General features: G+C 41.1%; 1 protein-coding gene across 1 annotated transcript; it reads right to left on the bottom strand.

Annotated features, from left to right (window-relative positions):
* Positions 1–12: 12 nt before the first annotated feature.
* On the bottom strand, positions 13–10,863 carry map2k1 (mitogen-activated protein kinase kinase 1). Its single transcript, XM_030425643.1, has 11 exons — positions 10,568–10,863; positions 3,585–3,795; positions 3,205–3,351; positions 2,933–3,010; positions 2,709–2,760; positions 2,301–2,425; positions 1,621–1,828; positions 957–1,021; positions 726–784; positions 538–583; positions 13–461 (listed from the first exon to the last, which is right to left on the bottom strand). Exons 1-11 carry the CDS (start codon positions 10,648–10,650, stop codon positions 348–350), a joined length of 1,188 nt encoding a protein of 395 aa, XP_030281503.1. The 5' UTR covers positions 10,651–10,863; the 3' UTR covers positions 13–347.
* Positions 10,864–15,203: the final 4,340 nt, after the last annotated feature.

Below are 15,203 nucleotides of genomic sequence, written 5' to 3'. Positions count from 1 at the left end.
TGTCATTCAAAGTTTTTGATTCACAAGACTTATTTATTTCACATAAGCTAACAAAGATTGTAATCTGTCTGCGCTGTTGGGACACAAGGTAAAGAGGAATATCAAGCACACAGGTTGAGCAGCATTTGTAATTATATGATCATTAGAAAAGATGGCTTTTCAGGCAGGCCTGCAATGTAGCCTTGAGAATTAAGTGTAAAGTTAATTTCACTTGGCATGTAGGTGTGTACACTAAATATACGACTATTGACTGCACAATTTCAAAACTCAGTATAAACAAACATTTAACCCATAATGCACCTCCATCCATTGGAGGACCTTGGGATATGTTGTAGGCAGAACGGGCCTCACATTGCCGTCCCGTGGGTGGGTGTCCCAGGCTGATTGAGTCCGATGGTGCTGCACAACCAGCCAGCAAAGTCGACCTGCGCTACCTCAGACTGTTTGATAAAGGGATGCACCTGAAGAAAAGGAAAGGCTTGTGAAATGGTCAAGAGATGCAAAAAAGTTTTGGTTTCTTGGTTAAAAGTCACTCACAATCAACTGCTTCAGGTCTGCTCTCTCTGCAGGATTCTTTATCAAACTGTAAGAGAAGAAACAGGTGTAGTGCATTTTAACACCACTAGGTGGCATAACGTCTTATTTTCAGATGCTCATCTTCAATTGTAGTTGATTCTAGTTAATATTGGTACTGAGAAGATAGTTCAAAGATTTCTCATACATACCATTTGTTCACAAAGTCTTGAAATTCGGGGCCAAATATCCCGGGGAGCTTTGGTGGAGGCTGAAAATCAAAAGGTTCAGTCAGCACTGAATTTATCAAATTGCAGGCAAATGCATATCCACAACGTACACTATCGAGTGTGTTCATGCAGGGTTCGAATAAAGTCAGTTAATTTAACTCTTGAATTTCATGGTTATAAATCGCAGTAGGTGGTCGTAGTAGGCAAACTCACCTCGTTGACTATGTAGTCAAGCAGCTCAAATATAGCCATCGGTGGTCTGCTGTCAGGTCCGTATGCTAGGAGAAGAATAAGAAATGTCAGCTTCTGCCATCAGTCACTGTGTACTCAGCACTTATCACTCAAGGCCACCAATAGATGTCACTTCATGACAATACTTCATTGAAAGGGCTCCAACGGGTGCTTCCATGGCAACGCTTGAATTTTAATGTGTTTTGAAGGTCTGAATAGTGTACAGATTTTGGATACAGGGCTTTAAAAATACATGTGACACAATTTTTATATGATGTATGTGTTTTATATATACATATATATATATATATATATATATACACATGCATACATTATTTATATATATATATATATATATATATATATATATATATATATATATATATATATATATATATATATATATATATATATATATATATATATATATATATATATATATATATAATATATATATATATATATATATTCACCACAGGTGTAGGGCTATAAAAAAGCTTGGAAAAGGTGTTAAGACCCTGCTTTGATTTCTTGTGATAAAAAACATCAACAATTCTTTTGAAACTGGTTTCAGTCACAGCTGCAGTCATTTAAAAAAAGCCACTCTGCCGAATCTCAGAATCAACTAGTGTCCACTCAGACTTACAGCTGCCTGGTCGCCCAGGAGGCCGTGACTTTGGGGAGGACTCACTGGCGGCTGCCTCCCCTTCCATTGGGAATCCAAAAATCTGTTCCAGTTCCTTAGCATCAGGCGGCGGGATGGGGAAGCGTCCAATAGCCATTTCGACCAGGGACAGACCCATACTCCATATGTCTGACTGGACAGAATAATGGGTGCCCTGCAAACGCTCTGGCTGCACAACACACATGAAATCCGATCGTTACTATAAGCAATCCTGACAAAAAACAGACTGCATCAAATGTGACACTAAACACTCACAAATGTGTGCAAAATCTAAAATAGATAAAGGGTTTTTTGTACACAGCAACAAGACAGTGAAATTTTTTTGAAAGACATTTATGAAATGTCATTGGATTTTTAATAAGGCAAAACAAATCTAGAACTATAAATCATCTAATTAGTGGTGAAGTGTATATACATTTCTAAGTGTATATACATTTCTAGTCAAGATGAGGCCTGTCTTTTAGTAAAGCCAGGCCGAAATGATTTGTTTGTCACCAAAATTCAAACAGAGTCTGAACTGAAGAATTTAATCGCCCTAGAGCTATAAATCCTACTCGTAACTGGAATTCTAAATAATGCCCTAACAATAACGTTCGAATGAGAGCAGCAGGAAAGGAGGAGCGTGTCCATTTTTAACTCACAGACATGTAAGAGCGAGTGCCCACAAAGGAGTTAGCCATGGAGTCGATGAGCTGTCCGCTCACTCCAAAGTCGCACAGCTTGATCTCACAGCGGGAATTCACTAGGATGTTCGAGGGCTTCACATCTGAAAGAGGGACATGCAGTATATTAGGGAACATGATGGGCAAGTGTTCAACGGGGAACAGTGAGCAACACAGAACAAACTGCTGCAAAGACTCGGCGCCTGCTGTGCTTCCTTTCATCATCCCTGTGTACGACACTGAGTGCAACAAACATCTAGTCCATGTATCCTAATACTCTGCCTCAGGTTATTTAAAGCAAGCACTGTTGTTCACGTGTCTCATGTAACCTTTAAAAATCTGATTATATTCCCAACATCTTATAATTAATGAAAAAAAATGAATGACCTCTGTGCATGATCTTGTGTTTCTCCCTCAGGTAGGAGAGCCCCTTAATGACCTGGAAAGACATATAATGCGTATCAGTCGAGCAGGGCTTCTGATTATTTGATAGTGCAGAAGAAATAACGTACATATGCCTATGCATCAGCGATAGAAAAAAACAAACAAATATAGCTGTAGTGTGACGACCAGAGCAGAAAACTGGTAGGAGAGGTGTCGGAGCTACCCACAGCGATGCTGACTTTGCCAAGGATCTGCTCTGGGATCTTGCCTGCCTTCTTCAGCGACTGGTCCAGGGAGCCGCCGTCCTACCGCCAGCAGGGAAGGGGAAATATGGAGAGCATAAAAATAATCATTTGTGACATTCAACCAACAAAATGGTCTTTGTGAATAAAAGGTAGTTGTACGTGGAAAGAAACAAGGAAACACACACTTGAAGCACCCAAAGTGAACATTGTGCAAAACACACCGGCAGCCATTACATATTAAAAAGATTAAGTACCATATGCTCCATGCAGATGCTGATTTCTCCATCGCTGTAGAAAGCCCCATAGAAGCCCACGATGTAGGGCGAGTTACACTCGTGTAGCACCTGCAGCTCCCTAATGATCTGGTTCCTGATGGCTGGTTTGATTTCCAGGTGGATCAGCTGGAAAACAGGAAACAGGTTTTATTTATGTTCTCACGTCACACAGAACATGAATACAAGGACATTAATCTTGTTTTTCTGTGCACGCGCACACACACACACACACACACACACACACAGCCTATATGGATAGATGCCTGTAAAAAACAATGCCTGTCTGAAATACTGAAGAAAACTGCAGTTTTTCACAGTGTATTCATCAAAGTCGTGCCTTTATTCAGCCCTCTGCTTACCTTCCTCGCCATAATCAGACCGGAGGGTCTGTGGGAGACCTTGAAGACCACCCCTCCGTTGCCTGCGCCCAGCTCGCAGATCTTCTCGAAGTCATCGTCCTTCAACTCACCCACCTTCTGCTTCTGTGTCAGAAAGGCCTCCAGGCGTTTCCGCTGCTGCTCATCCAACTCGAGCTCCTCTAGTTTCTTCTGCAGCGCCTCCAAGTTTGTTCTGAGACAGACGATGAAGACAGATGTGTAATGCATGTATCATCAGTGAATTCTTCCCTAAATAAAAGGGGCCTTGAGACCATTCAGACAGATTTTTTGCAGATGTTCTTTCTCCCAAATGAGCCAATGCTCAGTGCAGCAAGATCTTCCGTATCTCTTATATTCATAAAACCTTGGAGGAAAGACTTGCTGTGTGATGATGACTACTACTGCACGAGTCTCTAGGAACAATGACCACCACCCAAAGACCCAGCAGGAAGACGGAAAGGATTGCAGGTTCTGTTTTAGTGTTCCTTCCCAGGTCCGGATGCGAGGGAGCTGGAGGTTCTTCTGAGCGCTGTCACTGCTCCCCCGATGCTGTTGTCATGGCGATGCATCTCCTTGAGAAATCAATTGTGGAGTGAACTGTTCTGACGTTCTGACCTCTCCCCTCGAAACACTGCGACACAAAGCCGGCCAAAGCTTTTATCACAAACTTGATAAGAAGGGTGTTTAAAGATCGAGTGGTCCTGTCAGAGAAGTGAATTTGAAAACTACAACAGATAAATACAACAGGTTTATTTGTCTGTTCATGTAAATTAACAGAAACAAGCTCACATTTGAATTTTGAAGCGTTTTTCAGTATCTGTTAAAAGCTAAAAGCAGGTGTGCAAGCTCCTGTCATGTGTTAGTCTTCAGCTTCTTACAAAGTTTAGTATAAGCGCCATTTTTTATTTATTTTTTAATTTTTTTATGTTTGCATGATAAAACGATACTAATAAGTACATCTTCTTCAAGCCCAGTGGTAATTATGCTTTTTACGAAATCTTTGCACTTGATCACGACTCAGTTGAGAGCAGCCAGAGCAGGGCAGTAACGCTCTTCTCTCCCCTGCTCTAACACACGGCAGGGAGAGGGTTAAGTGGTTTTATTTTTGACAGCAGGCCCTGCATATCCATGGAGACGAGGTGCTGAGTTTGAGTTGGCTGTGGGTAGCGTGGGCGTTTTGTCGACAAGAGCTGGGGGCGGAGGAGGCCGGAGATACTGAGAAGAAGAGCAGCCTGAAACACACAATACGCAGGTGGGAGGGACTCCAGTAGCTGCACACCGCAGCCCCCCGCCTGCCTCTGGGTGCAGGAAAAAGTGAGCACGACGCTGGCCTTTTGTGCTCCATCCACACAATGTCCAAGGACATCCAACACAAACTTGAATGCAAAAGAATCAATGTTACTGCATCTGGTCATAACGTGCTGCAAAGAAGATGTTGTGAGCCACACACCCATGGTTTTGCATTGTGAGTTTAATGTAGTTTCTTCATCTTCTAACTGTATTTCTTACACTGTTAAATGTTTATCCATTAAGGTTAGCTAGGATAGGATGTTGCAGTACTGTTAAACAGAATTTTTTTTAGCTATTGAATTAAAATAAATGAATCCAGATAAACTGTGAGGCCTACACACTATTCCCACTTTAAGACGGCTGCCAGTGGTTCGACTGGTGACGGTTAAGTGTCGGTTATTAAAGGACAACTTCACCCAAAATTGAAACTTCTGTCATTATTTACTCGTCCACATGAAGTTTGTAGTCTACAGTACAGCTCTGGAACGTCAGAGCAAAACAGCATTTTCAGTGTTCTCCTAAACAACTGAAATAGATGGGGACTTGTTTTAAAATGTAAAAAAAACAAGGAAGAAAAAGAAAAAATGGCTCCATACAGCTCATCTGGTGTAAACCAAGTGTCTGGAAGCCCCCAGGATACAAAAATTGACCCTTGACGCACCCGCTTAAGACAGGTGCTGTGTCTCAATTCAGGGTCTGCATCCGTCGGAGGCAGCATTTGAAGGCCAATTACATCTCAACGCCGCGTAAAGGCTGTCCCAATTCAAAGGCTCCTCCAAATGCGGCCATCTTCTCCCTCTTTTTGGAGGATGCACTGCTACTATCCTTCATGGACTCACATATCCCAAGATTCTTTGCACGCCCGAAAAAGAAGAGAGAAATAGAGAAAATGGCGACATCACGTGGCATAGATCGTCATTTTCGCAGGCCTGGACGGCAGAAATCGTGACATAAGGGTAAAACATCTGGTGACGCAACCAGGAAATACTCCAAAGGCTAGACCGTCCCATTTAACAACGGTTGACGCGATTAACAAGGTCTCTCCGAAGGACTCGCCTTCGAAGACCTCAAAGGCCGGGTCCTTCGAAGGATGCAGACCCTGAATTGAAACACAGCAACCTTGTATACAAACGCTTTTAGCTTGGCAGCTACAGTAAAAGCTTTATAAATGTAAATGTGGTGTAATCTCTTTCAAATCACTTTGGGAACACTGTCCTTTTGCAGACTTGGATTACACAGGGCCAGCTTTATGGAGCCATTATATGTTTTTTCTTTTTGTTGTTTTCTAACATTGTACAGAAGTCCCCATCTACTTCATTTGTCTAGGAGAAGGCTGCAACGCTGTTTTTCTGTAAAGCTCCAGAAATGTTTTGTGTACCACAAAACTTCACCCAACTTTCTGAATAGCTGAATTTTCATTTTTGGGTCAATCTATCTTTTAAGGATCCAAGAAAAAAAAAAATCATTACTTCTCAGCTTTTTTAACAGAAAGTTTTTGCACTCTGCAGTTCTCACAAATACGGAAACTACAGTTTAATGAATTACAAGGACAGCCTGATTTTTTTTTTTGTCTGCAAGAAAACAGCAGTGTTTAAAGTGAAGGGGAATTAATGCTTTTGCAATCAAGCGTACATATTTCTAAGCGCGACAAACAAGCAACAGTTCCTCTGTGGTAAAACAGGAAACATGAGTGGTGTCTAATGAATCAAGCATCAGCAGGACAAACTGTGGGTGCCGTGCAGGTTTTGATCATTGACTTTCTTCTTCACACGTTCACACTTGCTTTATTCCCATTCACCTGAAAAGCAACACCTCTGTGAATAATGAAACTATACATATTCACAGCCATATTGTGTAAGTTTGGACGTATGCGACAGTGGGATCTTATCCAAGATTTGAGCAAACAGCAAATTGCCAGAGCCGGTCTACACCAGAACAGGTTGTTTTTATTTGTTCTCAGATCTCCTCTGATAATATTACATGCTTGGCTGGCATCATGTGGGCCACTCAGTACACTTCCCCCATGGCTGCCAGCCATTTCACGCTGAGAAAGCATTTGGCGGGCAGTAATGGCAATTCCTTTTCGCCAGAGTGGTATGGTCTGGTTTCAATGAGAGGCTCATCGATCGCATTGAGCTCATCTGCGCCCAATATGCAACACCTGTGCTGCTAGCATGAGAGTCGAATCCTCCTGTGTGCTCGTCCAAAAATAATGTGCTCATTTATAAGTGTGTGTTTTGAAACACTATCATTTTCTCCCCACTGTATAAACACTGGAGGGTTTACCTGAGATATTCTATGACACCATTATGTTCTATCATCCTTACATCCATGGGACACGATGAAATGAACGCTGGCCGAATTGCATTTAGGGGCTCTAGTTTCCGGGTACTGTTCATGTGCGTGCCAGCTCACTGTCACACTGTCCTGACTGACAGGGACGTCTGTAGTACAGAGCCACCGTTAATCTCATTAGTGACACCTGTGCTTTCTCTGCTATGACAAGATGAGACATCAGCGGCGCAGAGGGCCTGATGGGTGGAGCTCTGCTGGGAATTACACGAGGTCGTCAAACTCAGCACACCGATAAGAATAATAAGGGTCTGAAAGGGGAGGTTTCATCAGCCAAAATATGAAACACCCGCGGGCATGTACGACAGCTGGGTGATACATCGGTCATGATAATACCAGACTGTGTTGTCTTTAATCTATACATACTCAGTTATAGCACAACAAGATCCTGGACCGAGTCCTGACAAACTTCAGTCCTCTTCTCCACTGGTGTCTGAATGTTTTGCAATGCTCCAGCTCTGCACAAAGAAAGCCCACTTCCATCTGTTCCGTCCTTTGCAGAACCACTGTATAATGTCCTGTTAGACATTTACACTCTGCACTTTTTGGTTGTGCCCATGGATCGGCTGACTTCTCCATCGTTCGTGCGAGATTAGATGTGCATTGCTCACCTGTTACAACAAATTTTTAATCAGACATTAATATGCTTCTTCTTCTCTTACGTCACTTGAGGTGATATGATGAAGAGGGCACTTCAGAACACATTGCACATCTTGAGTTGCTCAAAAACTAATTTCAGTGGACTATCAAAGCCTGATGGGTCCAGAGTCTTGGCACTAACTTCTTGCCTGATAGTGTTCTGTGTTATGTGTAATAAGTTTGGCTACGGCTTTCTTCTCATCCGACATACACTGGTTCATTATTTGATAATTCAAATTTAACTCGTAATGCTGTAACTGTGTAACTCTAGCAATTGTTATCCCCGTTCCTTTTTCGTGTGGGTGTGCTGGAGTTTTGCTTCATGCAGTGTTAAGGAACAAAATGTGTGAGGGACATCTGTGTGCCTGCGGAGCAGTCATCCACCATCACTGGTCTGAAACATGATTTGTTTTTCCACAGAGCCTCAGACGGCTCAGAGCGTAGACCCAGATAAAACTGTCTTTTTATGGAAAAGAGGTCTGAGTAAAACCAGGCCAAACGGCTTGCTGTCAGCAGCCTGTCAGGCTGAGTGTCACAGTGCACCATATTGCAGAGTTACTGGACACACACATTGTGAGCTCCTGCTGTGGTGGGAAATGGGATCCCTCCACCACAAAGCCCTCCAAATCTCTGATTTCCTGCTTGTTCCTGCATCGTGACATGTTGCTCCTCGGACTCAGCAGCAGGAATGTGTGCAGCTCGGGCCAAACATTATGTCATCATCAACAACTTCTACTGAGCAAAGCCAATGCACAACTCCCCTGTTAAACATTATGCACAAGCTGATCCTCAGATATTCGGCATAAAGTGTCTTTAACATCCATTAATACCATAAAGAAAAGTGTGCAGAGAAATGTATACATTGGACTTGAAGCGCTCTTTAATTTCTAATTTCATTTGATCGTTCCTACTTCTTAAATGTGAAAAATTGCTGCGTTAAATAATAACAAACCGCATATACTTGTGTTGTTGATCAGACGAAAAAAACAACCCAAAACAGGCTGATTAATCAATCAAAAAAATAATGTTCATTATAAAATGTTTGGTCGCAGCTCTGTGAATTCATTCTAAAATGCTGAGTTGTAGAAAGTCACCTAAATGTTTTTCATCTGTTGCTTGCTGAGTTATTCATCACAAAAAGACCCAAACGGCCTTCAGGAGTATGATGTAATGATGAAACAATGAAATATTCCTCCTCTTCAACACGTTAGAAAAGCCAGCCATCACGAGGGATGACATGTTATGTAATTCTCATCTCAACTGATCCAGCTTGTTTGCTGGACTGACTGGGCTTTTTTTCTCCGTGAACTGAGATCTGTGCGAGCATTGGTGTCACAACAGTTTAATATCTCCATTACTGTGTTTTAGTCAAACTGTGGTGGGAACAGAGCCGCACAGAACTTCTACAACGTGCAGAAATATTATTCTACACGCCGCCTCCCTGCAAAGGTCAATCTCTGACTAATCACGCTGCCTCAGTTCCATCAAGTGTGTCAGCGTACACAATACCAGGACCTTGGAACGAACTCTAAATGGGATGTGGTTGTATATATTGTTATTATTCACACCTGTGCTCTTCTTGCTATGACAAGCTGTGAAAAAGGTCCATTGACAGTGATGTTTAGACTTTCTCTGTAACAGTACTGATTCATGAAACCAAGTAGTGAAATAGTAGTAAAAATATAAATTGGAATAATGAAAATTTTTGCAGCTGTAATATTTAGTTTAGGCTACTGCATGATTAGTTGATCAACCACAGTGTGATGATCAATCAACCCTCTGGAAGAAGATTTACTGGTGCCAGCTTCTAAGATTTGAGGATTTGCTGGCTGGAGGTGAGACAACTTGACTGAATTGGCAGAAAATGTATCACCATCTAGTATGCTGAATCATTTAAAGGATAATTTCACCCAGATATTAAATAATTCAGTCATTCTCTGCCCGCCCTCGTGCCGATGGAGAGTCAGATGAAGTTTTATTGTCCACAAAACATTTCTGGCAAAACAACGCTGCAGCATTCTCCTATACAACTGAAGGGGGAGGGGACTTGACTTGACTTTAACATAAATTGCTCCACACGGGCCGTCCGGCATAATCCAGAACTCTGGAAGACCTGAGAACCTGAATTGAATTTGAAAAGACCTTATTTACACAATTGATCGAGGTAGACCAGCTTCCGCACTCCAGAAATCTTTTGTGGACCACGAAACTTCCCCTGACTTTCAATATTTTTCATTTTTTTCTCTTTTTCTGGTCTAAATGGTTAAATGAAAAGAAAAAAATAGACTTGAATGATATGAACGTAGTAATATTAACTACAGTCTGTACACCTCCTCTCTTCTTGGACACAAGTCATTTGAAGATTTCAGCCTGGGCTCTGGGAACTCGATCAATCATTCAATCAATAATTAATACATGTTAATCGATAAGAATGGAGGCAATCATCACACACACACACACACACACACACACACACACACACACACACACACACAATAGAGACCTAAAAAGGAAGTTTACACACACTGTGCATGGAATATTCAGCTATCTGTGTGTTGCAGCAGCTGTCACTATTATCATTACAACATATTGAACATGAATCTCATGAATGATCAATCAGATGGTTATCAATACCGCTCACTGGGCAGTCTGAATGTCAGCAGCAGATGAATATCGACACTCACTCTGTGGCTCCGGTGCCGTTGATAGTGTTTCCATCGGGGATGGGGTTGAGTTGGATCGGCTCCGGCTTCCGTCTCTTCTGCATGTTGTACACAAGGAAACAGCTGGTGCACAAACACGGGCGATGGATGGAGCAAACACACACACACACACACACTCACAGTCACACACACACACACACACTCGCAGGTTAGTGGACAGGGACTGACAGGAGGAGGAGACACACAGCGGTGCGGTCACGAGCTGGAGGGACTGATATGTCTTTCTTAATGGGTGGATGTGAATGATCCGGGAGATGAAACGTCACAAAAATATTTACATTCGTCTTCCGGACGGCGTGGCAGTGCTTGGGACAGCGCCCCCTCTGCTGGTGACGGGAGGTATTACTGTGTCCATGCTATAACCAAAACGAGAGGCGGGAGCTGGGCTCAGCATTGTTATCATATTCTATTCGGTTGCTATTTTTGACGACAGCTATTTTGAGTAGAATTTAAAACTAGTAGGCTGCATGATGTGTATTTTATGGTCTGATTTAAAGACTTTTTTTTTCATTTGTATATATACAATATACATTTATATCATTTTGTGGCCTAAAAATAGTCCAATTTGAGCATATACTCGTTCAATTTGTGTGTGCGTGTGTGTGTGTATTCATTTGATTTGAATATGATTGGACAAGTTTAAGGCCACAAAAAGATTCACATGACAGATTTGATATTTCCCTACCCTAACATATGTCGCTGTCATTGTTTTCGTTCAAGTCACAAGACAATTTAAACTTTAGTTTTAGAGAATTTTAAAAATCCAAGGCCAAATATCCAGTCTCAAATGAATCTAAATGCAGATAAAGTATAAATGATGAAAACTGATGAAAAACAACATTTTCTTATCGAGATCTTTGATCCCACTCTTATGTATTCCCTTAAATGTTTAGATATCTAATATCCATAACTACAGAAATGCACTTCCAAAATGTAATTGGAAAGTAACCAATGGTACTGTTTCGGATGATTCATCCTCTGGATGTGAGCAGGAGATATGAAATCAAGAGCAAATGGAATGGAAATGTGAGTTTACTTATTTGCAGGTTGTATGTAATTATTATGCAAATGGGGTAATAAAGGAAACTCATTGATTTCCAACTGGGATGGAATACTTCATCTAACCCTATCAACATATGTCCAATCTAAGAAGTGTATTCTCATTTTAGTCTTTCTCCCGCAGTAATCCACACTTCCAGCATGTCCCCCCTCTTACTGTTTACTAACCTGAAAGAGGCCGGCCTTTCATCATTTCACGGTCCCTCTGCTTCCAGCTCATCATCAGCCTCTGACAAAATCCAGTCAAATTATCTGTACTTACTTGCTGCTTCTGTTATTTTCATCCAAAATCACAGAGGATTCAGGGTCTGATTTCATCCACAGCAATGCTCTCCCCTCTTTAGTACTTCCCTTTTAACATTTGGTATCTTCTTATTATTGTTGACAGACACTCTCTGCGGCTGGTGAGAGGGGATGTTGACGAGAGGCTGGTGTTGATGATTCTTATCATATCGTGCAAGAGGTCCAACTTTCACACTAATGCTCCGCTTTCTTTCTTCATCAATGCCTTGCCTATACTTTTTGTAGACTTACAAAAATAATGAAATCTCCAACGGCTTTTTGCATATAACAAAGCTATTCTAACAATCTCAGCGCCTCGCAGCACTACAATCTGAACTTTAAACTGAGTACTTATCAATCTATTTAACTTTCTGAGAGATAGATCACAAAAGTTGAAAAAAAAAACCTTTTTGATCATCCTTTAATTTGGTGCACAGATTGAATCAGTCAGACAGGTTTGACCTCTGCGGGAACAATTAATCAGAACCTGGAATTGAACGGTTCCCCCTGTGAGACAGCAGCGCATCACCGTCTCTTGTGAATGATGTGTCAGCTGTCAGCCTGAATGTACCATGTAGATTAGATATCAAGCAGGACCTGAAACCGGCTGCCATTTTTACAATCTGCTCTGAAGTCTCGACACATTGTCCTGACAGACACAAGGCCACTGATGAGCCGTGCCCGGTTTACCAAAAGCACCTTGCTGCCAAAATCCTATTTTTCTCCATAAACCAGGACTGACAGAAAGGAGGAGAGTGGTCGTGTATAATCTGGAGCCTATGAACAGGAGCCATGTGAATTCTAACTTGGTTTTGACAAATTGGGTTGCGGCAACTCGAGCATATCAGACCTGAGCACCATCCTGGTCTCCCACATGGACCGTAAAACCGAGACCGAATTTAAGAAACAGACAAAGATTATGAAACAGACACAACATTTTTCCACCTGATCTTAAAGGTGCTTATTGTAAGAAAAGTAGATATTTTGAGACTCATTCCTAACTCTTATGATACTGCATTTTGGACTGGCGGATGATCCGTCCTAAGATCCCAAAGTGTCGTTATTTGACGAGTTGGGAATGACACTCAGAAATCAGCTTTTCCTAAAATGAGCACCTTTAAAAGAAGTCAGAGTCAGAAATACTTTATTGATCCACGTGGGAGATATCTACGGAGGAGGATTAGGGCCACATGTGAATTTTTTTTTTAGTTCTGACTTTAATCTCAGAATTCTGACTCTTTTCTCAGAATTCTGACTTTTTTCTCAGAATTAAAAAAAAAAATCACATGTGGCCCTAATCCTCTTCCGTAGATATCAGCTTATATCAGGTCCAGTTTTGAGGCTGATTCCCAACGTTTTTGAGATTGTAGGTCAATCAGCCACCATCCCAAAGCTCAAAAATTAACTTTCTTACAAACTGGACAAACACTTACAAACACTTTTGCCCATGGGGATCAAAAAAGTATTTCTAATTCTAAAACAGGAGAGAAAACAATTTGGATCAAGTAAAGAAAATGGATTGATGGAATCTGTTTTTTTTTGGCTTCTTTTGGTTTCTGTATCGCACCAGTTTTTATCTCACCATTTAAATACAATAGGTGCTTTCTTTTGGCCACCACAAAGTTTCAGGGGGCTTTGAAAAGGGGATGTCACCTATAACTTTGTACCTATTCCTCCATATGGAAAATCGAAATAAAGTTTATAGAAAAAGAATATTGTTTTGACTACATTTGACTCGCGGGAATGCATGGAGTCTAAAAGGGAAAAGAAATACGCATGCAGTACTTCCAACACAGTCTCTGAAGCGCATCATCTATCAGAATATCAAATAATGATGGCAATATACAGAGATGACTACATAACAACAGCAACAACAAGTTTGTTCTGCCTGGACTCTGTATTGTATTGTGTAAACAGCTAGCTGGCCAACACTGGCACATTTACAGAAATGTGGATTCATGTGTGTTACCCTTATGAATAAATGAATGTAAATTAAATGACAGCACCTCGCTTCCCTTCCCTTCCCTTCCCCTCCCCCACCCATCCAGCTGTCCCTCAAGCCAACCCAGAGGTGGCTAAATGTCAAACATTAACAAATCTCGACATGTTAAATGGAGTTCCAGACTTTCGGAGTGATCACGAAAATAAGGATTTGAATTTTAAATGACAGTACTTGTTGGGAGCATGGTCAAGTGGTCGAATTAAGAAATGATTATGTTTGATAGAATGATGAACCATAATTTCTCATTGTCCTCTTCTGGTAATCGCCTGGTTAGAGCTAGGCACAAACACCAGGATGGTTAAGGTCCTGAAAAGTATTTTCGGCTGCAAATTGTCAAAATGTCTCATCAAAAATATGCTGGGAAACGTTATGACATCTTGTTTAACAATGACACATATTGTAGAAATGCAAATATAATATGTAAGAAATGGTCAGATTTGAACGAACGACTAGGCTGCAAAGTATGTTATTTATTACCGTCACTTGCTTGGATGTTCGAGTTTCTCTGGATAGAATGACATTTGTACACAGTTTGAGACTAGGAGTTTGTTTTCAAATCAATTTGCTGAAGAGGGAAAGTGTCTGAGCTCACCTACCAATCTGAATTTGTGACCTTGTTTGGAAGTCAATCGTCGTCTAATGTGCAAACTGACAGCAAGCATGATGTGGAAACTTGAAACCTCTAGTGTGCACGAATTTACACATGTTATGTCGAGCAGCATAACCTCCGACGTGAATCATGTGGTTCTGGATTTTCACTTTAATGTTTAATTTCAAGATCTTTCTGCAAATTTATTCAAGTTTTTGTAGAAAACTCAATCATGCCCAACTTACTTTTCAAAGCAGAATTTTTTTTTCATACATCTCAACATGTCTGGAGGGGATCTTTAAAAAATTCAGCAGCAACATTTCTTTCCAGACTCCAGTGTCTGTGGTACATTGAGGATAATCCACAGACCTCACTGTCAACAGTTTTTTTTATGAGGGCTATTTCTTTGTTCAAAAGCAGTTACAATGAAAACTGTTGACTGTGAGGTCTGTGGATTATCCGGAGTAACAGAGACTGTTGATGTTGCTCCAAATGTGTTGCTTCTCCTGAATGTCATTTTTCAAAACTGTGAACACTAGAAAAAAAGAGCGAAAGAAAGAAATTACATTTCAATCTCTATTTTAATACAGCAGAAATTTCAGGGACAGATATCTTGGGCGGATGAAAACTAAAATATTTTTTATCCAACTCCATTTATTTAGATT

This window comes from Sparus aurata, chromosome 8 (assembly GCF_900880675.1).
Source record: "Sparus aurata chromosome 8, fSpaAur1.1, whole genome shotgun sequence".
Lineage (NCBI taxonomy): Eukaryota > Metazoa > Chordata > Actinopteri > Spariformes > Sparidae > Sparus > Sparus aurata.
The sequence above is the reverse complement of the archived record's forward strand: the minus strand, read 5'-3'. Positions and strand labels throughout refer to the sequence as shown.

Excerpts from the sequence above, each read along its gene's own strand:
- map2k1 (XM_030425643.1), bottom strand. The coding sequence starts at position 10,650 with ATGCAGAAGAGACGGAAGCCGGAGCCGATCCAACTCAACCCCATCCCC. Across the intron at positions 785-956 it reads TTGACTACATAGTCAACGAG|CCTCCACCAAAGCTCCCCGG; the intron begins GTGAGTTTGCCT and ends TTTGATTTTCAG. Across the intron at positions 584-725 it reads CAAGACTTTGTGAACAAATG|TTTGATAAAGAATCCTGCAG; the intron begins GTATGTATGAGA and ends CTTCTCTTACAG.